At 41.7% G+C, this 26,410-nt stretch overlaps 1 protein-coding gene across 4 annotated transcripts in view; it reads left to right on the forward strand.

Annotated features, from left to right (window-relative positions):
• Positions 1-26,410, forward strand: part of LOC106564790 (son of sevenless homolog 1) — a 76,477-nt gene that overhangs the window by 8,398 nt on the left and 41,669 nt on the right. For all 4 annotated transcript variants that reach the window (XM_014131166.3, XM_014131167.3, XM_014131168.3 and 1 more), the window contains exons 2-8: positions 5,523-5,648; positions 14,424-14,555; positions 18,482-18,646; positions 22,090-22,299; positions 22,572-22,715; positions 22,851-22,961; positions 24,077-24,175. In XM_014131166.3, the coding sequence (XP_013986641.1) occupies positions 5,523-5,648; positions 14,424-14,555; positions 18,482-18,646; positions 22,090-22,299; positions 22,572-22,715; positions 22,851-22,961; positions 24,077-24,175 (987 nt within the window). The remainder of the gene's footprint in view (positions 1-5,522; positions 5,649-14,423; positions 14,556-18,481; positions 18,647-22,089; positions 22,300-22,571; positions 22,716-22,850; positions 22,962-24,076; positions 24,176-26,410) is intronic.

Below are 26,410 nucleotides of genomic sequence, written 5' to 3' on the forward strand. Positions count from 1 at the left end.
TGTTTATCATGGGCTCGAATTGGTTTCCACCATATTTCTTGCTCCAGTGAAGTGTCAAGCGTGTGCAAAGCTGTCAAGGCAAAGGATGGCTACTTTGATGAATCTCAAATAGATTTTGATTTGTTTAACACTTTTTTGGTTACTACATGATTCCATATGCGTTATTTCATAGTTTTGATGTCTTCACTGTTATTCTACAATGTAGAAAATAGTCAAAACAAAGAAAAACCCTTGAATGAGTAGGTCTGTAAACTTTACTGTTACTGTATGTATTTTGGAGTTTGTATTTAGTTTTTTATTTTATTTTAATTGTTGGACATAAATGACTGTTAGCAGCAGGACGTCAGCTCCAAGTGATTTTAATTTAGGTAATCTGTTCCAAAGTATTCCCATGCCTAATAGAGAGATGCGTGTAATTGCATACAAATGTAAGCAAGGTTTGAAATGTATTATGTTTTAGTCAAATATATCTGTTTGGGCTTCTTGCGGTCAATTTGCAGTCTACAAATAATTAGTAATTATTTTGAGAAAATCATCCCGTGGCTGAATCTAGTTGCTGATCCCTGCAGTAGGTTATAGTCCCCTCTTTACTTACCTCCCTTTCATTTTGCTTTTCACGCCATCTGTGCCTTTTTTTCTTTTATTCACACTCTGCACCATTTTTAGCGCTCAGTTTACTAGTTTATGCAGTCTCTCCCTTAAAATGAAATGGCATATTCATAGAAATAGAAAGTAAAACTATTTCTAAGGTCTCCATCTTATCACTATCTGACCTCAGTTCCAAAACGCCCTCTCTCGCTCACACTTACTCTCTCCCTTTCTAACTCTCCTCACTCTGCCTCTGAGGAGCTGCCGAGTTGAGTAGAGACCGTGCCCTCTCTAAGAGGAGGAGGGGAGTATAGACTCTTAGAGCTTGCTTAGTCATGCTCTGATAGGAGGCCTCGGCTGGCGAGGCGAACTGAGGAGACCGGAGTGTCTATGCTGTGCTCTCGTCACTGGGCTCAGTCAGTAACCAGGGACACAGCTTTAGAGGCAGTAGTCCCACTCCACGAGCTACAACCGCAAATGTATGCTTATTCCAACCTCAACTCAAGTAGCCTAATTGTGTACTTTTCCCCTAATGTATTTGACCCATTACCAGCCATAAAGTTAAGATTGATGTATTGTCTTGTACCAACTCAATGGATGATGGTTAGGAGATGCAGGACCAAAAGGTAGGCCTCAACGTTAGAGTAATGTGTCTTTATAGTTATGTTTGTAGCGACAACCCTTCATCGCTGGTCATCTCTTTTTCTAGCCATGTTTGTCACTGTTTGAGTGACTGCATGAAGTGGGCACAAGTTCGGCAGTAGTCAACACAAAATTAGTTTGAGATAATGAGTTCTTAAATAGCAATTTCCTGCTTGAAATATATGAATTGACTTGGAAAATAGCTTTCATCAATAATCATGTAGCCTATGTCTTGTTTGATTTAAAGCCAACCATGGGCTGTGTTCAAGGAGTTTTAGGTCTATATTATGATGTGCATGTTCTGCAAGAACTCCTCATGTAGGTCTTTCTATACAGTGACTTGACTGTTATGATGGAGTGCACTTGACTGGAATGCAGATGGGCCTATCCAGAGTAAGAATGTGTTTGAGTAGGCTAGGTACTGATGAACACAGCACTCTGAATTTGCATTTAATCTGGTATGCCTAATACTAGTGGGCTGTGTTGCAATTTGCAAATGCATATCTAGAGGCCATTTCTAAAGGGGAGCCACACTACAAGCATATTTGTCTTTTTTGTTCTTTACATTATATTCCACCGCATCCTATCTCTGAGTATCTCTGAGACTGTGAAGTCTAGCCTACTTTCAGTAAAAAGTTGACTATTATTGTATTCTGTCTGTTTTCGAGTGGTCCAAATGAGAAATCCCTGTTTATTTTATTTTTACGAAGGGTATTTTCTCATAGTCCTCTTTAACGCGAACTCCGGGGCAAAAAAAAAATCTAATTAACTAAATCCTCTATGTATTCACACTGCCCTTGCCTTTGAATGAGGACTCAACTCTCTTGCCAGTTAACTTGACCAATTTTGTGGTCCGAGTCCTCTTTGTATTCACATTTGCTAAGTTTAGAAAGGATCCAAAAGCTTTTTCCAACATTCCCTGTATGCACTCTGGGTTTTTACAAAGTGCAGGATAAGCCATTCCATCAGAATTGATCAGACAGCTAGATATACCTACTTACAATGGTGGAAAAAGTACCAAATTGTCATACTTGAGTAAAAGTAAAGATACCTTAATAGAAAAACACTCAAGTAAAAGTCAGTCACCCAGTAAAAAACTACTTGAGTAAAAGTATTTTGTTTTAAATATACGTAAGTATCAAAAGTAAATGTAATTGCTAAAATATACTTAAGTATTAAAAATAAGTATAAATCATTTCAAATTCCTTAAAGCAAACCAGAAGGCACAATAAAAAATAAAACATAAAAAAAAAATATATATATATATATATAGTGGTAGATATATATCGGTTGAAAGCTTGACTATTATTGTATTCTGTCTGTTTTCGAGTGGTCCAAATGAGAAATCCCTGTTTATTTTTTTTATTTTTTTTCTTGCAGAACATGCACATCATAACATAGACCTAAACTCCTTGAACACGGCCCATGGTTGGCTTTAAATCAAACACTAGACATAGGCAGTAGGTTGGTAGATGTTTTTGCGATTTGAAGGTAGTATTCCTATTACCTTCCAGTGTAGTGAGTGCAACTTTGTCACAGTGCTACGTCATACCGTCCGGATTCTGCCTGCTTGAACGCCAATAACTCCGATACACATGAAATCACCCAGGGTATCGATAGAACATCACTCGGAGATGCACAAAAACAATATAGCATTCAAAATAGGTGAACCTTTCCTTTAAGTACTTAACACCACTGTCTACATACATTTTGTAAGCTAATAGATTGCAATTATGTATAATCTTTTAACTAAATTCAATCAGAAGATACTATTAACATGTAAATATTATTTGTAACAGAATAAATAGAAGAATAACTGCGGATTAAATAATGCTGTAATTGAAAATTGTATACTGAATGTAGGCTACTGCCCCTTTGAGAGAGTGTTTTGCACCCCAGGTTTTGATTTTCACCAAGTATGTTCTCTTCTCTCACTCTTCAAACCCCACAATTGAATAAATGTCGTATGAAGCTATTTTAGCCTATAGATCACATATTGCAAACAAATAATCTGAATAAAAACTCCACACATTTGGAATTTCTGTGCGTCCTTGACAATCGCTAATCGGTGTCCAAGAACAGCACTTATTTTTTTCCATGAATCTGCAAATCATCTTCTGTAACACTTTACTTGACACCCAGTGTCATGACCGTGTCATAATGTGTTATAACCATGTCACATGTCATAACAGCTGTCATAACCAATATATTTACACCTGTTGTGACATATAGTGCGTTATTATGTGGCTGGTTATGACACCTACTTAAAACAACTCTGGGATAGGCGTCCCGCAACTTCAGGGTGAACTGGACGGCGCGCAATTCAAATAAATAATCATACAAATTATGGATATTAAACATGTAGGTACATACAAGTGTCTTATATCGGTTGAAAGCTTAAATCTTGTTAATCTAACTGCACTGTCTGATTTAAGGTAGCCATTACAGCGAAAGCATGCCATGCGATTGTTTGAGGACGGTGCCCCAAATCAAAATATTTATCCACCGGCACAGGTTTCATAAATTCACAAATAGCGATTAAATATTCACTTACTTTTTGATAATCTTCCTCTGATTTGACATCCAAAGGGTCCCAGCTATAACATGTAGTGTTGTTTTGTTAGATAAAATCTTTCTTTATATCCCAAAAAGTCTGTTTAGTTGGCGCCATCGATTTGAGTAATCCACTCGTTCAACATGCAGAGAAAGGAATCCAAAAATCTACCCATAAACTTTGTTAAAACAAGTCAAAATACGTTTCTATTGACTCCTCAGATACCCTAAAATGTAATCAAACTATAATATTTCATACGGAAAGAAGTATGTTCAATAGGAAACCGATATTAACAGGTGCGTCTTGTCTTCCTTGTGCGCCCAAACACGAATTTCCAATAGTGTGTCCCAGTATTAAAACTGATTCTTTTTCGTTTTGGAAGAAACAAGCCTGAAACCTTGAACATAGAGGGCTGACACCCAGTGGAAGACATAGGAATTGCATACTGGGAGCTAGATTTAATTATTTCCCTATACTTTCCATTGTAAAAGCATGGGCTCTCAAAAAAATAATTTCCAGTTGGTTTTTCTTTGGATTTTCTCCAACCATATCTATTGTTTTATAGTCTCCTACATTATTTTAACATTTTAACAAACTTCGAAATGTGTTTTCTTTCCAATGGTACCAATTATAGGCATATCCTGGCTTCAGGGCCTGAGCAACAGGCAGTTTACTTTGGTCACATCAGTCAAGCGGAAATTGAGGAAAAAGGACCCTAGCCTGAAGTGTCAGAACCCACATTTATTCAAATAAGTTTATTTCTCTGCCAAGAAGTTTCCCTTCCACTCTTATGTAGGTTTCATAACAGCCATAAAATAACAGTCACAACAGGTCTAAATATGTGTCATGACAGTGTTATGTCAACTGTTAGGACATGACATGGTTATGACTGTGCAATAATGTGTTATGACTCTACGGGTCAAGTAAAGGGTTACTTCATCTTCTCTCTTTTGTGGCACCAATGTGAGGGCTTATGGCAGAGGAAATAGTGTTGCAGGAGTCTAGTGTGTGGTGCGGAAATAATGACAAGCAAACTTGGGGAGCTTTGTTCACATTGCTCTAAAAAAGAGAACCAAACCACGGAATTCAAGCAAACCGAATTCGGACCACCTCTCGCGATGGTCTCCGCTTGGTTTGCTTCGTGTGCTCTTTTGAGGGGTCAAAGTTCCTTTGGAGTGTTCACACGGCACAAAAAATTGGCTGAAAAGGGACTAAGTGTGAAACTATACTACACTAGAAAATATCTCTCCAGTTGCACCCCAAGGTTTTTTTAAACATAGACGTCACTTCAACGTCTAGTTTTGATTTACATTTGATTGAGTTTTCAACTAACGTGGAATCGACAAACATTTTAACTGTGTCATTGGATTTAGGTTCAAAGTTGGGTGAAAAAATTACAAAATGTCTCTAAATTCCCTTACGTTGATTCATTTTTCCAAGTTGATTCTATTCCATGGAAACACCATTGATTCAACCAGTTTGGGCCCCGTGGGAATCTATACTGAACTAGTAGCCAAGCCACATCTCTCTTAGTTTCTGTGTAAAGGTGCTGAGCCAGATGCACCTCGAGCTTTTTAACAGTATATAAAAAAAAATGAAGTGTAAAGATAATCAACTCAACCTATACTGAACTAATACATGTTTACCACGTATTCTACCAATCCAACCTTTTAAAACGTATTTTTTTTTTTTTTTAAATCAGCTCATACTGAACTAATACACATCTCTCTCTGTGAAGGTGCTGAGCCAGGTACATCCCAAACTGTCGTCCCAGGAGGATGCGCTGCAGTACATCGAGGAGCTGATCCTGCTGCTGCTCAGCATGCTCTGCCAGGCACAGCCACGCAGCGTGCAGGACGTGGAGGTGAGGATCTCCGTCAATAGTGCAACAGTGTCTGGACCTAAAACCTTGTTGACCCCTTTTTTACAGAGTGTAAACAGAGGGGTTTTACACACTTCCAAAGCAGTAACAGGAGTTTTGGACAAAAAGGTCCTTTACATAGAGAAAAAGGGAATGTGTGCTCAGTGTTGTTTTGCCCTCAAATCTTTTACTGAAGCTTAGGTCCAGGTGATAAAATCACAACATTTCAATCACAATTAAGTTGAATCGTTGTGATTGTGTTGTCTAAGCTGTATTATTAAAAGATCCCGTTTGGAAGCAGAAAAACAGTGAGCAGGCCTTCCCTTTTGGAGTCCCTCAGTGCATCAACAACAAATCAATGAACTGTGGCGAGGTAGACGTTGCCTCTAAATCACAGGTCTAGGATCAGACCACTGTACCCCTGATCCTCTCATGTAACCTATCGTCTGGGAAATTAACTGACCCTTGACCAGTGACGGGGGCTACTTCTACTTAAAGGGGCAATCAGCATTTTCTACACTGAACAAAAATATAAACGCAACATGTAAAGTGTTGGTCCCATGTTTCATGAGCTGAAATAAAAGATCCCAGACATTTTCCAAAGCATATTTCTCTCAAATTCTGTGCAACAATTTGTTTACATCCCTGTTAGTGAGCATTTCTCCTTTGTCAAGATAATCCATCCACCTGACAGGTGAGGGATATCAAGAAGCTGATTAAACCGCATGATCATTACATAGGTGCACCTTGTGCTGGGGACAATAAAAAGCCACTCTAAAATGTGCAGTTTTGTCACACAACACAATGCCATAGATGTTTCAAATTTTGAGGGAGCGTGCAATTGGCATTCTAACAGCAGGAATGTCCACCAGAGCTTTTGCCAGAGAATTGAATGTTCATTTCTCTACCATAAGCCGCCCCGATGTCGTTTTAGAGTATTTGGCAGTACGTCCAACCGGCCTCACAACCGCAGACCACGTGTAACCATGCCAGCCCAGGACCTTCACAACCGGCTTCTTCAGCTGCGGGATAGTCTGAGACCAGCCGCCCGCAAAGCTGATGAAACTTTGGGTTTGCACAACGGAGAATTTCTGCACAAACTGTCAGAAAACGTCTCAGGGAAGCTCATCTGCGTGGTCGCCGTCTTCACCAGGGTGACACAATTGCATTTATCGATAGCAATTTGAATGCACAGAGATATACCGTGACGAGATCCTGAGGCCCATTGTTAAATCAAATCAAATTGTATTTGTCACATGCGCCGAATACAACATGTGTAGACCTTATTGTGAAATTCTTACTTACAAGCCCTTAACCTCTATGGGCTAGGTGGGACGCGTCCCACCTACTCAACAGCCAGTGTAATCCCGTGGCGCGATATTCAAATACCTCAAAAATGCAAAAACTTCAATTTTTCAAACATATGACTATTTTACACCATTTTAAAGACAAGACTCTCGTTAATCTAACCACACTGTCCGATTTCAAAAAGGCTTTACAACGAAAACAAAACATTAGATTATGTCAGCAGAGTACCCAGCCAGAAATAATCAGACACCCATTTTTCAAGCTAGCATATAATGTCACATAAACCCAAACCACAGCTAAATGCAGCACTAACCTTTGATGATCTTAATCAGATCAAATCAAAATCAAAATCAAATTTATTTTTATATAGCCCTTCGTACATCAGCTGATATTCTCAAAGTGCTGTACAGAAACCCAGCCTAAAACCCCAAACAGCAAGCAAAGCATGTGAAAGAAGCACGGTGGCTAGGAAAAACTCCCTAGGAAAAACTCCCTAGAAAGGCCAAAAACCTAGGAAGAAACCTAGAGAGGAACCAGGCTATGAGGGGTGGCCAGTCCTCTTCTGGCTGTGCAGGGTGGATATTATAACAGAACATGGTCAAAATGTTAAAATGTTAAAATGTTCATAAATGACCAGCATGGTCAAATAATAATAATCATAGTAGTTGTCGAGGGTGCAACAAGCACGTCCGGTGAACAGGTCAGGGTTCCATAGCCGCAGGCAGAACAGTTGAAACTGGAGCAGCAGCACGGCCAGGTGGACTGGGGACAGCAAGGAGGAGTCATACCAGGTAGTCCTGAGGCATGGTCCTAGGGCTCAGGTCCTCCGAGAGAAAGACAGAAAGAGAGAAAGAGAGAATTAGAGAGAGCATATTTAAATACACACAGGACACCGGATAAGACAAGAGAAATACTCCAGATGTAACAGACTGACCCTAGCCCCCCGACACATAAACTACTGCAGCATAAATACTGGAGGCTGAGACAGGAGGGATCAGAAGACACTGTGGCCCCATCCGATGATACCCCCGGACAGGGCCAAACAGGCAGGATATAACCCCACCCACTTTGCCAAAGCACAGCCCCCACACCACTAGAGGGATGTCTCCAACCACCAACTTACCGTCCTAAGACAAGGCCGAGTATAGCCCACAACGATCTCCGCCATGGCACAACCCAAGGGGGGGGGGGGGGGGGCGCCAACCCAGACAGGAAGACCACGTCAGTGACTCAACCCACTCAAGTGACGCACCCCTCCCATGGACGGCATGGAAGAACACCAGTAGGCCAGTGACTCAGCCTCTGTAAAAGGGTTAGAGGCAGAGAATCCCAGTGGAAAGAGGGGAACCGGCAAGGCAGAGACAGCAAGGGCGGTTCGTTGCTCCAGCCTTTCCGTTCACCTTCACACTCCTGGGCCAGACTATACTTAATCATAGGACCTACTGAAGAGATAAGTCTTCAGTAAAGACTTAAAGGTTGAGACTGAGTCTGCGTCTCTCACATTGGTAGGCAGACCATTCCATAAAAATGGAGCTCTATAGGAGAAAGCCCTACCTCCAGCCGTTTGCTTAGAAATTCTAGGGACAATTAGGAGGCCTGCGTCTTGTGACCGTAGCGTACGTGTAGGTATGTACGGCAGGACCAAATCGGAAAGATAGGTAGGAGCAAGCCCATGTAATGCTTTGTAGGTTAGCAGTAAAACCTTGAAATCAGCCCTTGCCTTAACAGGAAGCCAGTGTAGGGAGGCTAACACTGGAGTAATATGATCACATTTTTTGGTTCTAGTCAGGATTCTAGCAGCCGTATTTAGCACTAACTGAAGTTTATTTAGTGCTTTATCCGGGTAGCCGGAAAGTAGAGCATTGCAGTAGTCCAGCCTAGAAGTAACAAAAGCATGGATTAATTTTTCTGCGTCATTTTTGGACAGAAAATTTCTGATTTTTGCAATGTTACGTAGATGGAAAAAAGCTGTCCTTGAAACAGTCTTGATATGTTCTTCAAAAGAGAGATCAGGGTCCAGAGTAACGCCGAGGTCCTTCACAGTTTTATTTGAGACGACTGTACAACCATCCAGATTAATTGTCAGATTCAACAGAAGATCTCTTTGTTTCTTGGGACCTAGAACAAGCATCTCTGTTTTGTCCGAGTTTAAAAGTAGAAAGTTTGCAGCCATCCACTTCTTTATGTCTGAAACACAGGCTTCTAGCGAGGGCAATTTTGGGGCTTCACCATGTTTCATTGAAATGTACAGCTGTGTGTCGTCTGCATAGCAGTGAAATTTAACATTATGTTTTCGAATGACATCCCCAAGAGGCAAAATATATAGTGAAAACAATAGTGGTCCTAAAACGGAACCTTGAGGAACACCGAAATTTACAATTGATTTGTCAGAGGACAAACCATTCACAGAGACAAACTGATATCTTTCCGACAGATAAGATCTAAACCAGGCCAGAACTTGTCCATGTAGACCAATTTGGGTTTCCAATCTCTCCAAAAGAATGTGGTGATCGATGGTATCAAAAGCGGCACTAAGATCTAGGAGCACGAGGACAGATGCAGAGCCTCGGTCTGACGTCATTAAAAGGTCATTTACCACCTTCACAAGTGCAGTCTCAGTGCTATGATGGGGTCTAAAACCAGACTGAAGCGTTTCGTATACATTGTTTGTCTTCAGGAAGGCAGTCAGTTGCTGTGCAACAGCTTTTTCTAAAATTTTGGAGAGGAATGGAAGATTCGATATAGGCCGATAGTTTTTTATAATTTCTGGATCAAGATTCGGCTTTTTCAAGAGAGGCTTTATTACTGCCACTTAGTGAGCTTGGTACACATCCGGTGGATAGAGAGCCGTTTATTATGTTCAACATAGGAGGGCCAAGCACAGGAAGCAGCTCTTTCAGTAGTTTAGTTGGAATAGGGTCCAGTATGCAGCTTGATGGTTTGGAGGCCATGATTATTTTCATCATTGCGTCAAGAGGGGGGGGCGCCAACCCAGACAGGAAGACCACGTCAGTGACTCAACCCACTCAAGTGACGCACCCCTCCCATGGACGGCATGGAAGAACACCAGTAGGCCAGTGACTCAGCCCCTGTAAAAGGGTTAGAGGCAGAGAATCCCAGTGGAAAGAGGGGAACCGGCAAGGCAGAGACAGCAAGGGCGGTTCGTTGCTCCAGCCTTTCCGTTCACCTTCACACTCCTGGGCCAGACTATACTTAATCATAGGACCTACTGAAGAGATAAGTCTTCAGTAAAGACTTAAAGGTTGAGACCGAGTCTGCGTCTCTCACATTGGTAGGCAGACCATTCCATAAAAATGGAGCTCTATAGGAGAAAGCCCTACCTCCAGCCGTTTGCTTAGAAATTCTAGGGACAATTAGGAGGCCTGCGTCTTGTGACCGTAGCGTACGTGTAGGTATGTACGGCAGGACCAAATCGGAAAGATAGGTAGGAGCAAGCCCATGTAATGCTTTGTAGGTTAGCAGTAAAACCTTGAAATCAGCCCTTGCCTTAACAGGAAGCCAGTGTAGGGAGGCTAGCACTGGAGTAATATGATCACATTTTTGGGTTCTAGTCAGGATTCTAGCAGCCGTATTTAGCACTAACTGAAGTTTATTTAGTGCTTTATCCGGGTAGCCGGAAAGTAGAGCATTGCAGTAGTCCAGCCTAGAAGTAACAAAAGCATGGATTAATTTTTCTGCGTCATTTTTGGACAGAAAATTTCTGATTTTTGCAATGTTACGTAGATGGAAAAAAGCTGTCCTTGAAACAGTCTTGATATGTTCTTCAAAAGAGAGATCAGGGTCCAGAGTAACGCCGAGGTCCTTCACAGTTTTATTTGAGACGACTGTACAACCATCCAGATTAATTGTCAGATTCAACAGAAGATCTCTTTGTTTCTTGGGACCTAGAACAAGCATCTCTGTTTTGTCCGAGTTTAAAAGTAGAAAGTTTGCAGCCATCCACTTCTTTATGTATCATTGGATATTGGAGCAGGTGTTCCGCTAGCGGAACGTCTAGATGTAAGAGGTTTTAACCAACAATGCACTTCCAGAAATACAGTTAAAAAAACATATATACATTTTTTTATTATAAAATAACAATAACAAGGCTATATACACGGGGTACCGGTACCAGGTCAATGTGCAGGGCTACAGGTTAGGCGAGGTAATTTGTACATGTAGGTAGGGGTAAAGTGATTAGTCTGGGTGGCCATTGGATTAATTGTTCAGCAGTCTTATGGCTTGCTGCTAGAAGCTGTTAAGGAGCCTTTTGGACCTAGACTTGGCGCTCCGGTACCACTTGCCATGCAGTAGCAGAGAGCACTCTCTATGACTTGGGTGATTGGTATATAGGTCCTGGATGGCAGGAAGCTTGGCCCCTGTGATGTACTGGGCCGTACGCACTACCCTCTGTAGCGCCTTACGGTCGGATGCCGAGCAGTTGCCATACCAGGCGGTGATGCAACCAGTCAGGATGCTCTTGATGGTGCAGCTGTAGAACCTTTTGAGGTTCTGAGGACCCATGCCAAGTCTTTTCAATCTCCTGAGGGGGAATAGGTGTTGCCGTGCCCTCTTCACGACTGTCTTGGTGTGTTTGGACCAGGATAGTTTGTTGGGGATGTGGACACCAAGGAACTTAACTCTCGACCTGCTCCATTACAGCCCCGTCGATGTTGTCCACGATCAGCTCCTTTGTCTTGCTCACATTGAGGGAGAGGTTGTTGTTTTGACCTCCTCCCTATAGACTGTCTCATCGTTGTAGGTGATCAGGCCTACCACTGTCATCAGCAAACTTAATGATGGTGTTTGAGTCGTGCCTGGCCACACAGTTGTGGGTGAACAGGAGAGGACTAAGCACGCACCCCTGAGGGGCCCCCGTGTTGAGGATCAGTGTGGCAGATGTTTTGTTGCCTACCCTTACCACCTGAGGGCCGCTCATAGGGAATTCCAGGATCCAGTTGCAGAGGGTGTTTAGTCCCAGGGTCCTTAGCTTAGTGATGAGCTTTGTGTGCACTATGGTATTGAACGCTGAGTTATAGTCAATGAACAGCATTCTCACATAGGTGTTCCATTTGTCCAGGTGGGAAAGGGCAGTGTGGAGTGCTTTCAACATGATAATCCACGGCCCCATGTCGTAAGGATCTGAACACAATTCCTGGAAGCTGAACATGTCCCAGTTCTTCCATGGCCTGAATACAAGACATGTCACCTGTTGAGCACATTTGGGATGCTCTGGATTAACGTGTACGACAGTGTGTTCCAGTTCCCGTCAATATCCAACAACTTTGCACAGCCATTGAAGAGGAGTGGGACAACATTCCACAGGCCACAATCAACAGCCTGATAAACTCTATGTGAAGGAGATGTGTCGCGCTGCATGAGACAAATGGTGGTCACACCAGATACTGACAGGTTTTCTGATCCACGCCCCTACCATTGTTTTTAAGGCATCTTTGACCCACAGATGCATATCTGTATTCCCAGTCATGTGAACTCTATAGATTAGGGCCTGATTTAATTTATTTTAATTGGCTGATTTTCCTTTTATGAACTGTGACTCAGTACAATCGTATAAATTGTTAAGTTAAGTTTTTTATATTTTGGTTCCGTATACATCAATTTTGGGACTTAAATTTATGATTTGTACGTATTGATTCTTGAAGAATATAATTTATAAATGCTTCATGAGCTTAGTTCAACTGTCGTACCCTATCAGAAGCCAAAATATAAGCTTGTTTTACGCCAATGTTTGTAAACAAACACTATATACCCTCAAAACATGGTTAAAACTATAATGTTGATATCATCGATGGCCAGTCCTTGCATCCATAGCGCTGTCTATGAATTTGGTTGGTTACATTTCTCTAGCCCCATCCCTCAGCTTTTTACCGGGGCGGGGAGTCCACTTTATTGTTTCTACTGCTGATTGCCACTTTTAATGTCCCTCACAGTCACAGCATAGCATTTCGCTTCATTTTATTCTGTAGCAGACACACTTTTTATTGACAGCTGGTGAAGTCAGGGTTGTAGAAAAAGAGGATGTTGATTTTATGTGCCCACCCAAAAAGGGGAAATGATCAGTGTTTGTGAAGTTAATTTCTTTTAAGCTCAGGTCATGGTGTACTTTAGACGGTTTGTTTTGCACTGAGATAAAACTCAGTTTTCATCCATTTGTAATTGTTACAAATACAATCCATTTACCCAAAGTGACAGGTAGAAAAGTTAAGCTATTTACGGACATGTATTTTTACTCATATTGCTTTGACAATCATTTGAACAGAACTCACAACATTCTCATATCTTGTTTGGTTTTATGTCATTGAACAATAGAACGTTTTCTTGCGCATCATTACACTATGTTGCTTTTTGCTTTCCTGCAATGATAACTGAAATGAGCGAATGCAGAAAACATCTGAAATCTTGCTTTGTTCAGTCCATGTTTTAGATGGCCAACCTGTTTTCACTTCTTGTTTTTGTTTTCTCCACCTTGACTCATTTTTTGCGAGCAGACGGATCACGTGAAATCCGGAGGTGCTTTTTACGGTCCATGGCCGTAAAAGGTCTCTTTTTACCATATTTACTCCTCCCTTAGTTCTGTGTTCTCTCTTTCTGTTGACCTCTCCCTGTGACCCTGTCTGTGTGAACTTTAACCCTTGACCTGCCTGGGTTGGTGACTGACCACACTCCTTTGTGCTTGTGTATATTGTAATTTGTGACCCATTGAATCCAACGGATTGCGGGAAATTTGTATTGTTTGTGTACTATGTATGTTCCCTACATAAGGACTACATAACGCATTCATAAAGAGCTCCTTAATACCTTTGTAAGCACAACATAAATGTTTGATTCCCTCATATACAACACAAACATTTTGTAATGCCTAGGCCTCAGAAAGCCTATGTCAACTTGAAGTTGTTGACATAAGCGCTTATGACTTTGTATGTAGTGCTTATGAAGATGTCCTCCGTTAACTGTGGATGTATTGTGTAGTTCTCACCCTTTTTTAAAGGGTTACAGTAACTCTTAGCCTAACTCATACGTCAAGGGAGGGACATCCTGGTAGTGCCTGCAGCAGAAGTGACATGACACTTGACATGTACATGTCATGTACCCGTCCTCCCATTGACATAACCTGTTAGATATCCCTTTTTAAGGGAAAAGTCCCATGTGAAACGTCTGCGACAATAAAACAATGGTGAATGCATGGAAATGCTTATGTCAAGTGTCATAGGGCAGATTGAAAGAGGAGGGGGCATGTTTGCTTTGCCTATGGATGCAGCATCAACAGAGGAACAGGAAATATGTTATTCAAGTAAATAAGAGATAAGGCCTGACTGCAGCCCAAATGGCACCCTATTCCCTATGTAGTCCACTACGTTTGACAAGGGCCCATAGGGCTCTGGTCAAAAGTATTGCACTATTGAAGAGGTCTCAATCTCCCTCACTCCTTCCCTCCTTTTCTCCCCTCAGGAGCGAGTGCAGAAGAGTTTCCCTCACCCTATCGATAAGTGGGCTATCGCCGACGCCCAGGCGGCCATCGAAAAGAGGAAGAGGAGGAATCCTTTGGCCCTGCCGGTGGATAAGATCCACCCGCTGCTCAAGGTAACCCATAATCCCAAATGTCTCTGGGTCATGTTCAGTAGGGCAAAGCAATTTGAAATGGAAAGCGAAAATGAACGTTTCTTACTGGACACTTTCAGCAGGATCCGACATTAATGATGGCCCGCTGGCCAGTAAAAACATGTTGGGGCAGTATCTTCTCAGCGCATTTTGTCGTTCCAGTTTACCTGCTGTGTCGCAGTCTGCTATTGAAAATCATTGAAAACTACACACTGAAAAGTCATGCTATTTGTATTTGAGCAAAATGATTGGCCGTTAATTCAACCACGCTCCTCGCAAGTCAGAACTTCTTGAGCACTCGCACTACATGAGTTGATGCCTTCACATGGCACACGTGAGCTGTCCAGAGTAAAAAGAAGAGCTCATCAATCTACTCACTATGCTTAATTATTTTAGGGAAAGTGGTTTACAAAAGTAAAACTTCAATAGTGAACATACTAGCAAAAATAATACAATGTCTACATTGCTAAATTATATTTGTTTTTTAATACAGTACATACCATAATAACCAAATGTAGCCTATTACGAGCTGAATATATACAGACCAAGCATATCAACCTAGGCCCTGCATGACCCTAATACATTTACAAAGAAAAAGTTAACAGTTGGACCCTGATTTCAGGTAGTACATTGCTGTTTTAAAACGTTTTGTGCCTACTGAACATGACCCTGGTGGCTAGACCAATCATAATGAAGGGACCTGTAAGGTCAGGATGTAGCTTCGGTCTTCAGCGCCAAGTACATTAGTCAGGCTGTGAACCACTCTGAGGAAACAGCTGGGTGTATTCAGTGATGTACAGTGCCTTCAGAAAAAGTATTCACACTCCTTGACTTTTTTTCCCCAAAACATTTTTCATATGTTGTGAGGGATCTACACAAAATACTAATGTCAAAGTAATTTTTTTTTATAATCATATCTTGATTAGATTAGTATTCAACCCCCTGAGTCAATACTTGTTAGAATTACCTTTGGCAGCGATTACAGCGGTGAGTCTTTCTGGGTAAGTCAGCGGTGAGTCATCTGGATTGTACAATATTTGCCCATTATTCAAAAAATTCTCCAAGCGCTGTCAAGTTGGTTGTTGATCATTGCTAGACAGACATTTTCAAGTCTTGTCAAAATCAGCTTGAAAATCGGTCTGTAACTAGGCCACTCAGGAACATGCAATGTCGTCTTGCTAAGCAGCTTCAGTGTATATTTGGGCTTATGAAAGGTGAATTTGTCTCCCAGTGTCTGTTGGAAAGCAGACTGAAGCAAGTTTTCCTCTAGGATTTTGCCTGTGCTTAGCTATATTGCTATACTCTTTTTATCCCCAAAAATCTCCCAAGTCCTTGCCCGAGATGAGCATACCCGTAACATGATGCAGCCACCACCGTGCTTGAAAATATGGAGAGTGGTACTTAGTGATGTGTTGGATTTGCCTAAAACATAACGCTTTGTATTCAGGACATAAAGTTCATTTCTTTGCAAACATTGTGTGCAGTATTACTTTAGTGCCTTACTGCAAACCGGATGCATGTTTTTGAAAATTTCTATTCTGTACAGGCTTCCTTTTCGCTCTGTCATTTAGGTTAGTATTGTGGAGTAACTACAATGTTGATCCATCCTCAGTTATCTCCTATCACAGCCATTAAACTCTGTAACTGTTTTAAAATCACAGTTGGCCTCATGGTGAAATCCCTGAACGGTTTCCTTCTTCTCCGGCAACTGAGTTAGGAAGGATGCCTCTATCTTTGTAGTGACTGTGTGTATTGATACACCATTCTAAGTGTAATTAATAACTGCACCATGCTCATAGGGATATTCAATGTCTGCTTTATATTTTTATTTTACCCATCTACCAATAGGTGCCCTTCTTTGCGAACCATTGGAAAACCTTGCTGGTCTTTGGTTGAATCTGTGCTTCAAATTCACTGCTCGACTGGGGGACCTTACTAATTGTATGTGTGGGGACAGAGATGGGGTAGTCATTTCAAAATCATATTAAACACTATTATTGCACACAGTGAGTCCATGCAACTTATTATGTGACTTGTTAAGCACATTTTTACTTATTTAGGCTTGCCATAACAGAAGGGTTAAATACTTATTGACTCAAGACATTACAGCTTTGATTTTTTTTAATTAATATGTAAACATTTCTAAAAACATAATTCCACTTTGATGCTATGGGGTGTTGTGTATTGATCAGTGACACAATCAAAATTCAACAAAATGTGGAAAAAGTCAAGGGGTGTGAGTACTTTCTGAGGGCATGGTAAAAAGTCCTGAATGTTGCAAATAGGACTGTCTGTCATGTATTCATTTATTAATCCATTCTAGCTGTTCTACACAATATATCTGAAAGTGTTTTAACGTTACATCCTCCTGAACAGGGCCCAGTTACTGATATCTTAAAAAACTGTCTATATACAGTTTGTACAAACGAGGTAAGGCAATAAATAGGCCATAGTGGCGAAATAATTACAATTTAGCAATTAATCACTGGAGTGATAGATGTGCAAGTAGAGATACTGGGGTGCAAAGTAGCAAAAATAAATAAATGACAATATAGGGATGAGGTAGTTGGGTGGGATATTTACAGATGGGCTATGTACAGGTGCAATGATCTGTAAGCTGCTCTGACAACTGATACTTAAAGTTAGTGAGGGAGATATGCGTCTCCAGCTTCAGTGATTTTTGCAATTCGTTCCTGTCATTGGCAGCAGAGAACTGGAAGGAAAGGCGACCAAAGGAGGAATTGTGCTCTACACTTAAGATAAAATGTTATGAAACAGACAAAGGATTCATTGAACCGCTTTTAACATGACTCAATAAACAAAATACACATTTTGTGTTTTCTGTGTCCAAAATGTTTTCTGTTTCGGTGCCTACTGAACACAGCTCGAGGAGCAGTATTGGCCACTTTTCTCACTGTACCTATACTGACCAATAGAGGGAGACATTTAACTGTTTTGTGGAATTGGTCACTTATTGAAAATCCATGATGAACCTGTGATGCTTAACAAAATGTATTCACCCATGCCAAATACTTTAATTTAGATGATATTAAAGGGGCAATATGCAGTTGAATCAATAACACATTTTGGTTAAAAGCTGTAGGATGGTTATGGAGAAATGTTGAAAGAAAGTATGAGGGTTTGCGCTCAGGCTAGAATGAATGGTGGCTGTAGAGTTCTCTGTAGAGTTCAAAGGGTACTCGCACTCAAACCATGAAAAGGAAAATTCCAAGGAGGCCGAGATGCAAAGATTTACTTAATTTAGACCATGCTTAAAGAATACAAAAGGTTTTTGTTGTATTCTTTCACCTATTGCCCCTTTAAATAAGGAGTGATAGGATTTACATTTTAGTATGCTAACTAAGAACCTAACCATATAGATGCTTTATGAGTGACCAAGCAAACTTTAAAAACATGTCTCTTATTGGATACTTGATAAGAATATTCCACCTATATTCTTTAGACCTTTTTTTGCTATGAGGTGGTAGTGCTCTTTGTTTTACAAATACACATACTGATGTGCAGCAACAACATAATTACTTGATTGACAACATTTTAAGAACACCGGTTATACAATTCTGAGCCTTGCATAACTGTATTACATGACTTAATTAGTATTTAAAGTACCTATTGTGCCCAATTACTGTTCAATGATGTAACTAAAACGCATAAAGGAATTCTTACCCGGCACTTTCTGCGCTCTGTGTACCATTCAGGCCTGCACCGTTTCCACTGGTTTGAAAGTACGGTGGTCAGATTGTACAGTAGTCAAACCACACTGACCCTGCTTTTTACCCATGATTCCTCTCTTTCTGGGTCATGTTCAGGAGGCACTAGGGTACAGGAACACAGTAGGTATATGTGTACCTAGTGGACTCATTTTCCCATAATCCCTCTCCCTTGTTCAGGAGGTACTAGGGTACAAGATTGACCACCAGGTGTCGGTGTACATCGTGGCCGTGTTGGAGTACATCTCAGCAGACATCCTGAAGCTGGCAGGGAACTACGTGAGGAACATCCGCCACTACGAGATCTCCCAGCAGGACATCACCGTGGCCATGTGTGCCGATAAGGTGAGAGTAAACACCTGTGTTGTGCTTCACAGTGTGTTGTAATGCATTATGAAGAGGATCATCAACATCAGCTACTATGAGATCCCCCAGCAGGACATCACTGTGCCATTTAACAATTTGTAGTGTTCTTCAAGATTGACTGTACCAATCCCAGATTGCCCCTTTTATGTTGCTATGACTGAAATTAGATTGGCTTGTAAATGCTATTGTTGTTGTTGGCCTAAGTATGGCTGGTGGCGTGAGATGGTGAGAAGTCTCAGGAACCACACTGACTGGCCAATATACAACTTAAGCTGGAGTCCGTAGGGTCATTTCTGAACGTAAGCTGATGAAGAATGCCAGCTGAATGAGCGAGAATGTGTGCACGCTTTTGTTCGCCTGTGCGTTCACATGCATGTTTCTAAGCTTGGGTCTCTCAGGATCCATTTCAATTCAGGAAGTAAACTGAAATTCAAATTCCATGTTTTCTTTACAGAAAATGACTGAAAAAATTGGAATATCAGTTTACTCCCTGAATTGACTGAACTAAAATGGAATTGACTCCAACCTGGTATCTATGCTGATCAAATCAAAATCAAATCAAATTTATTTTTATATAGCCCTTCGTACATCAGCTGATATTCTCAAAGTGCTGTACAGAAACCCAGCCTAAAACCCCAAACAGCAAGCAAAGCATGTGAAAGAAGCACGGTGGCTAGGAAAAACTCCCTAGGAAAAACTCCCTAGAAAGGCCAAAAACCTAGGAAGAAACCTAGAGAGGAACCAGGCTATGAGGGGTGGCCAGTCCTCTTCTGGCTGTGCAGGGTGGATATTAAAACAGAACATGGTCAAAATGTTAAAATGTTCATAAATGACCAGCATGGTCAAATAATAATAATCATAGTAGTTGTCGAGGGTGCAACAAGCACGTCCGGTGAACAGGTCAGGGTTCCATAGCCGCAGGCAGAACAGTTGAAACTGGAGCAGCAGCACGGCCAGGTGGACTGGGGACAGCAAGGAGTCATCATACCAGGTAGTCCTGAGGCATGGTCCTAGGGCTCAGGTCCTCCGAGAGAAAGACAGAAAGAGAGAAAGAGAGAATTAGAGAGAGCATATTTAAATACACACAGGACACCGGATAAGACAAGAGAAATACTCCAGATGTAACAGACTGACCCTAGCCCCCCGACACATAAACTACTGCAGCATAAATACTGGAGGCTGAGACAGGCTGATGTCCCTCTCTGTGTGACTATTCAATCTATTAATTGTATTTTTATTGCACCTTTAATTAACTAGGCAAGTCAGTTAAGAAGAAATTCTTATTTACAATGACAGCCTTCCTTGGCCAAACCCGGATGATGCTGGGCCAATTGTGCGGCGCACTATGGGACTCCCAATCACGGCCGGATGTGATCAGCCTGGATTCGAACCAGGGACTGTAGTAGAGGTCGACCGATTTTGATTTTTCAACGCCGATACCGATTATTGGAGGGTCAAAAAAGCCGCTGCCGATTTTTTTTTTATATATATATATATCACACACACACACACACCTGAAGTGACAACGATACTGAAGAGTCTGCTTAGGAGACAAATACTCTCAACTGTTTGAATAATAAAAATAGAGTTTAAGTTACCTGTGATGAATGCTGAAAACAAAAACTGTAATTTTTATATGCAGGAAATCCTTTTTTAATAATGGGCATGGTAAGAATTGACTACCAAAGTGCGAGTCATAATTCCCATGACACCTTCTAGCAAAATCTGAAAAGCGGTTCCTTCATTTATTCCATAGGATATTTTTAGATTAACTTAAAATAAGGTCTGTGTTTGGTTTAGGCTTACACCACCTTGCCAATTTTATAACTGTGTAGATATCCATAGGATATAACTCTGATCAATATAAGCGAAGATTAAAAAAAAAATTGTAGAGTGGATTTATGAAAATATGTTGACAAATGTTACCTAGTGAGATTTACACGGGTATCAAAACACCGAGGCGGTTTAAGCACAAAACACAGACCTTATTTGAAGTAGATCAAGACATTCTCTATGGAAGGCATGAACGGGAAAATAACGAAGGAACCCCTTTCAAGTTCAGCCGCAAGTTATTACAGGAATTATGACGCGTCGACTATTTCTCTCTAAACCATATACCACCGCTCAGTCAGACTGCTCTATCAAATATCAAATCATAGACTTAACTATAATATAATAACCCTTAGTTTCCGGATTTGACCATATTAATGACCTATCATCTCGAAAACATTATTCTTTCAGTGACATACGGAACCGTTCCGTATTTTATCTAATGGGTGGCATCCATAAGTCTAAATATTCCTGTTACATCACACAACCTACAATGTTATTTCATAGTTCCGTAAAATTCTGGCAAATTAGTTCGCAATGAGACAGATTCTGTATACCCTGATTCTGCGTGCAACGAATGCAAGAGAACTGACACAATTTCACCTGGTTAATATTACCTGCTAACCTGGATTTCTTTTAGCTAAATATGCAGGTTTAAAAATATATACTTCTGTGTATTGATTTTAAGAAAGGCATTGATGTTTATGGTTAGGTACAGTCGTGCAACGATTGTGCTTTTTTTCGCAAATGCGCTTTTGTTAAATCATCCCCGTTTGGCGAAGTCTGCTGTCTTTGTTAGGAAGGATAGTCTTCACAGTTCGCAACAAGCCAGGCGGCCCAAACTGCTGCATATACCCTGACTCTGTTTGCAAGAGAAGTGACATATTTTCCCTAGTTACAAGAAATTCATGTTAGCAGGCAATATTAACTAAATATGCAGGTTTAAAAATATATACTTGTGTATTGATTTTAAGAAAGACATTGATGTTTATGGTTAGGTACACGTCGGAGCAAAGACAGTCCTTTTTCGCGAATGCGCACCGCATGGATTATATGCAGAGCAGGACAGGCTAGATAAACTAGTAATATCATCAACCATGTGTAGTTAACTAGTGTTTATGATTGATTGATACATTTTTTTTAAGGTAAGTTTAATGCTAGCTAGCAACTTACCTTGGCAACGTAAAGCAGGTGGTTAGAGCGTTGGGCTAGTTAACGTAAGGTTGCATCCCCAAGCTGACAAGGTAAAAATCTGTCGTTCTGCCCCTGAACAAGGCAGTTAACCCACCGTTCCTAGGCCGTCATTGAAAATAAGAATGTGTTCTTTAACTGACTTGCCTAGTTAAATAAAGGTTTAAAAAAATATATATATATAGGTGGCCAAAAATACCGATAGTTCTGAAAACTTGAAATCGGCCCTAATTAATCGGCCATTCCGATTAATTGGTCGACCTCTAGACTGTAGTGATGCCTCTTGCACTGAGATGCAGTGCCTTAGACCGCTGCGCCACTCGGGAGCAAAAAGTGGTCCGTAACACTCTTTGAGTAATTGGTAAGAATATGTCTGGCCGCTTCTATTCCCCCATCTCCAGGTTCTGATGGACATGTTCCACCAGGATGAGGAGGACATCAGCGGTTTCCCCCTGATGGACGAGGAGCCGTCCACCAGCGAGGAGCAGACCTACTACGACCTGGTCAAGACCTTCATGGCTGAGGTCCGACAGTACCTGCGCGACCTCAACCTCATCATCAAGGTGTTCCGCGAGCCAATCGCCTCCAACGCTGTGTACTTCTCCCACCATGTGAGTAGTGATGGAGGTAGACTCGCACACACATCTATGGTCTTCCATCAGGACTTTGTTTGACTCTGGCCTTTTTCCACTCCTTTTCTCTCCTCTTACCACCGCTCTCACTTCTCTACTGCCACCTTCCTGCATTACTCTGCTCCCCTTCCACCCATCTTTCCATCACCGTCCTCCTATTCTCACATGACTCTCTCTCTCTTCCCCCAACTCTCTCCCTGTCTCCCATCCTCTCTCGCTCTCTCTCCCCCTCTCTCTACGACCCCCTGCAGGATGTGGAGAACATCTTCAGCCGCATCGTGGACATCCACGAGGTCACCCTCAAGTTGCTGGGCCTCATTGAAGACACGGTGGAGATGACAGACGAGGGGAGCCCACACCCGCTGGTGGGCAGCTGCTTTGAAGACCTGGCCGAGGTGGGTGTGTGGTTGGGGGGATTGTTATGCATGTGTGACCCCACTTACACTCTATGGCTGTGGCCATTGTCAGCAGCACGACTGTAATAAAACACAACATTTCATATTTGATACATCTTTCTTTTTTATTTCCAGGAGCTGGCCTTCGACCCCTATGAGACGTATGCTCAAGACATTCTGCGGACTGGCTTCCACGATCACTTCCTCAGCCAGCTGTCTAAACCGGGAGCTGCCTCCTACCTCCAGGTCAGAGGCCACACCCCCCCAGCCCCGCGCTGACCACACCCCCCCAGCCCCGCGCTGACCACACCCCCCCAGCCCCGCGCTGACCACACCCCCCCAGCCCCGCGCTGACCACACCCCCCCAGCCCCGCGCTGACCACACCCCCCCCAGCCCCGCGCTGACCACCTCTTATCATAACCCCAAAAGTCAGACTTGATTACTCCATTGTAAACAACTGATGTATTCAAATTATGTTTTAACAAAGTTATGAGTTGCTCTGATGGAATGGAATTAATCGTGTACTACAAATATTAATCACGCGCTATTTACATGTGAATTTAATTGGAAGCATTTTCTCATTAACTTTTTTGGGGGTGGCCATTCTTGGAGGTGCAGCTAGCAGAGTTTGTCGTTTAAATTCTGACTGTTAGGGCAACCAGGTAAGGTCCACACCAGGAAGGCCCAGAAATATTTCTGGTGTCCGATTGTTCTGGAAATTCTCACATAGGAACTTCACTGTGTGGAAGGATGTTTGATATGCTTTATACATTTGTATCGCAAACACATTTTTTTCATCGAGATGAGTGGCCATTTTAAGCCCTTTTTAGACCTGTACATGCCTCGTGTAAAAGCTTTTGATTTGTGAACCATACATGATACAGACAACATCTTGGTGTCATTGGGCTCCAAAATATGAATTAGAATTAATGTGAATAATTTTATTTCAGAATCTTGACATACTCCATATTTTAGAGCACACTACAATGAGTATAATTGCATCAAGATTTTGTCTGTATCATGTACGGTTCATGGATCATAAGGTCTTACAGGAGGCATGTATAGGTCTAAAAAGGGAATAAAATGGCCACTTTAATAAATAAAATAAGTGATTAAAATGTAAAAAGCATGTCAAACATTCCTCCCAACGAAGTCCCTGTGAGAATTGCTAGAATAGTCTGAGATACTAGAAATGTTATCGGCCATTTCTGGGTGGATTTTCCCTAAGGTAAGAACTTTATAAGACTTTTCCCCCCAGACCACTGTTTGCATATCCCTGGTCTATATACCTTGATAAGATTTGACACTGTATTACCTGCCCAAGTTAACACTCATCTCTGTCTGTTTCTGAACCCCCCAGTCTATATGCGAAGGCTTTAAGGAAGCAGTCCAGTACGTCCTGCCCCGGTTACTCCTGACACCTGTCTATCATTGTCTCCACTATTTTGAGATCTTAAAGGTAGGCATATATGAGCATTCATAATGTGGTTGGTCCTCTGTAGCTCAATTGGTAGAGCATGGCACTTGCATTGCCAGGATTTTGGGTTCGATTCCCAGGACAATCCATACGTAAAATGTATGCACGCTGGACTGGAAGTCACTTTGGTTAAAAGCATCTGCTAAATGGCATATATTATGTTTAATAATAAACTGTATAAATAGGTTGTGTATCTATTACTGAAAGGTACTGCATATGGATCAGAAAGCCTTGGTTTCTCCCCAAACGATGATCCACCAGCCCACATTTGATTGGCTCAATGTTTTTCAATCTCAATGTTTTTCTTAGTTTGTTTCTCTTAATATCTCCCGTTCAAAACAACAACAAAGGGGTCCCAGCTAAGGGATGGGGCAGGAGAAATGTAACCGCTCTCAAATTCATAGACCGATCAATGGATTCAAGGACTTGACCATCCATGAGATCAAAATGATAGTTTTAACCATGTTTTGAGGCTATATAGTGTTTGGTTACAAACAATGGAGTACAATAAGCTTATATTTCAGTTTCTGATAGGGTACGACAGTTGAACTAAGCTCATGAGGCATTTTTGGGGTTATATTTTTCAAGAATTAATGGGTAAATATCATTCATTTAAAAGTTTTTTTTTTTTTTTTTTTTTATGGATGTAGCAATTGCAGATTGAAATTGCCCCTTAGAAGGAGAGTGAGGTTCCACTCTCCTCGTATTCTTTAACTTATTCAGACAGGTTTGAAATCAGAAGGGAGAGTAGGTGGGAGGGACAGATAGTAGAAAGGGAGGATCTGAAGATTGGTCTCTGGTTGGTAGTCATGCATGTGTTTAGAGCAGAAAGTGTTACTGCTGGACCACATGATCTGTACTAGTGTGGAATATCTGCTACCCAAACCATGTGCCCCCTCCGAGAGAGCCTTAGTGTTTGGGCTCCTTGTTCACCCTTAGGCCTAGATTTGGCCCCCACAGTCCCTATTCTCCAGTGAGCCTCTTTCCAGCAAGCCATGGAGGTGGCGGCTGCTCTGCAGAGGGATAAATCGCTGAAATCCCTCATCTTTTATTTTTTTTCTACCCCCAGCTTACTGCGAGTCCAGGGTAAAGGAAAAGCGGGTGTGGAGAGAAGTAGTTTCTTTCCTTGTCTTCAGATGGCATAGCCAAACGGACAGACTTAGGATGCAAACACATGGGTTATGTTCATTAGGCATCAAACGGAAGACAACAGACAAACCGGGAGGGACTACCTTTTATGTTGCATGTTCTAATGAACATGACCTCAGTTTCTCCATCCACTCCTGGAGGTGCGTGGTTTCTCTATTTTCTCACAAGGTGGCAAACTTATGGTGTCTCAAGCCATTCCAAGATGTAAAAACATGATTATCCTGGTTTTCAGGGAGATGGTTATCTTCTATCGTTGTGCAAATACAGTGGGGGGGGAAAAGTATTTGATCCCCTGCTGATTTTGTACATTTGCCCAATTACAAAGAAATGATCAGTCTATAATTTTAATGGTAGGTTTATTTGAACAGTGAGAGACAGAATAACAACAAAAAAATCCAGAAAAACACATGTCAAAAATGTTATAAAATGATTTGCATTTTAATGAGGGAAATAAGTATTTGACCCCTCTGCAAAACATGACTTAGTACTTGGTGGCAAAACCCTTGTTGGCAATCACAGAGGTCAGACGTTTCTTGTAGTTGGCCACCAGGTTTGCACACATCTCAGGAGGGATTTTGTCCCGCTCCTCTTTGCAGATCTTCTCCAAGTCATTAAGGTTTCGAGGCTGACGTTTGCCAACTCGAACCTTCAGCTCCCTCCACAGATTTTCTATGGGATTAAGGTCTGGAGACTGGCTAGGCCACTCCAGAACCTTAATGTGCTTCTTCTTGAGCCACTCCTTTGTTGCCTTGGCCGTGTGTTTTGGGTCATTGTCATGCTGGAATACCCATCCACGACCCATTTTCAATGCCCTGGCTGAGGGAAGGAGGTTCTCACCCAAGATTTGACGGTACATGGCCCCGCCCCGTCTATCGTCCCTTTGATGCGGTGAAGTTGTCCTGTCCCCTTAGCAGAAAAACACCCCCAAAGCATAATGTTACCACCTCCATGTTTGATGGTGTTCTTGGGGTCATAGGCAGCATTCCTCCTCCTCCAAACACGGCGAGTTGAGTTGATGCCAAAGAGCTCCATTTTGGTCTCATCTGACCACAACACTTTCACCAGTTG

This window comes from Salmo salar, chromosome 12, assembly GCF_965601325.2.
Source record: "Salmo salar chromosome 12, fSalSal1, whole genome shotgun sequence".
NCBI lineage: Eukaryota > Metazoa > Chordata > Actinopteri > Salmoniformes > Salmonidae > Salmo > Salmo salar.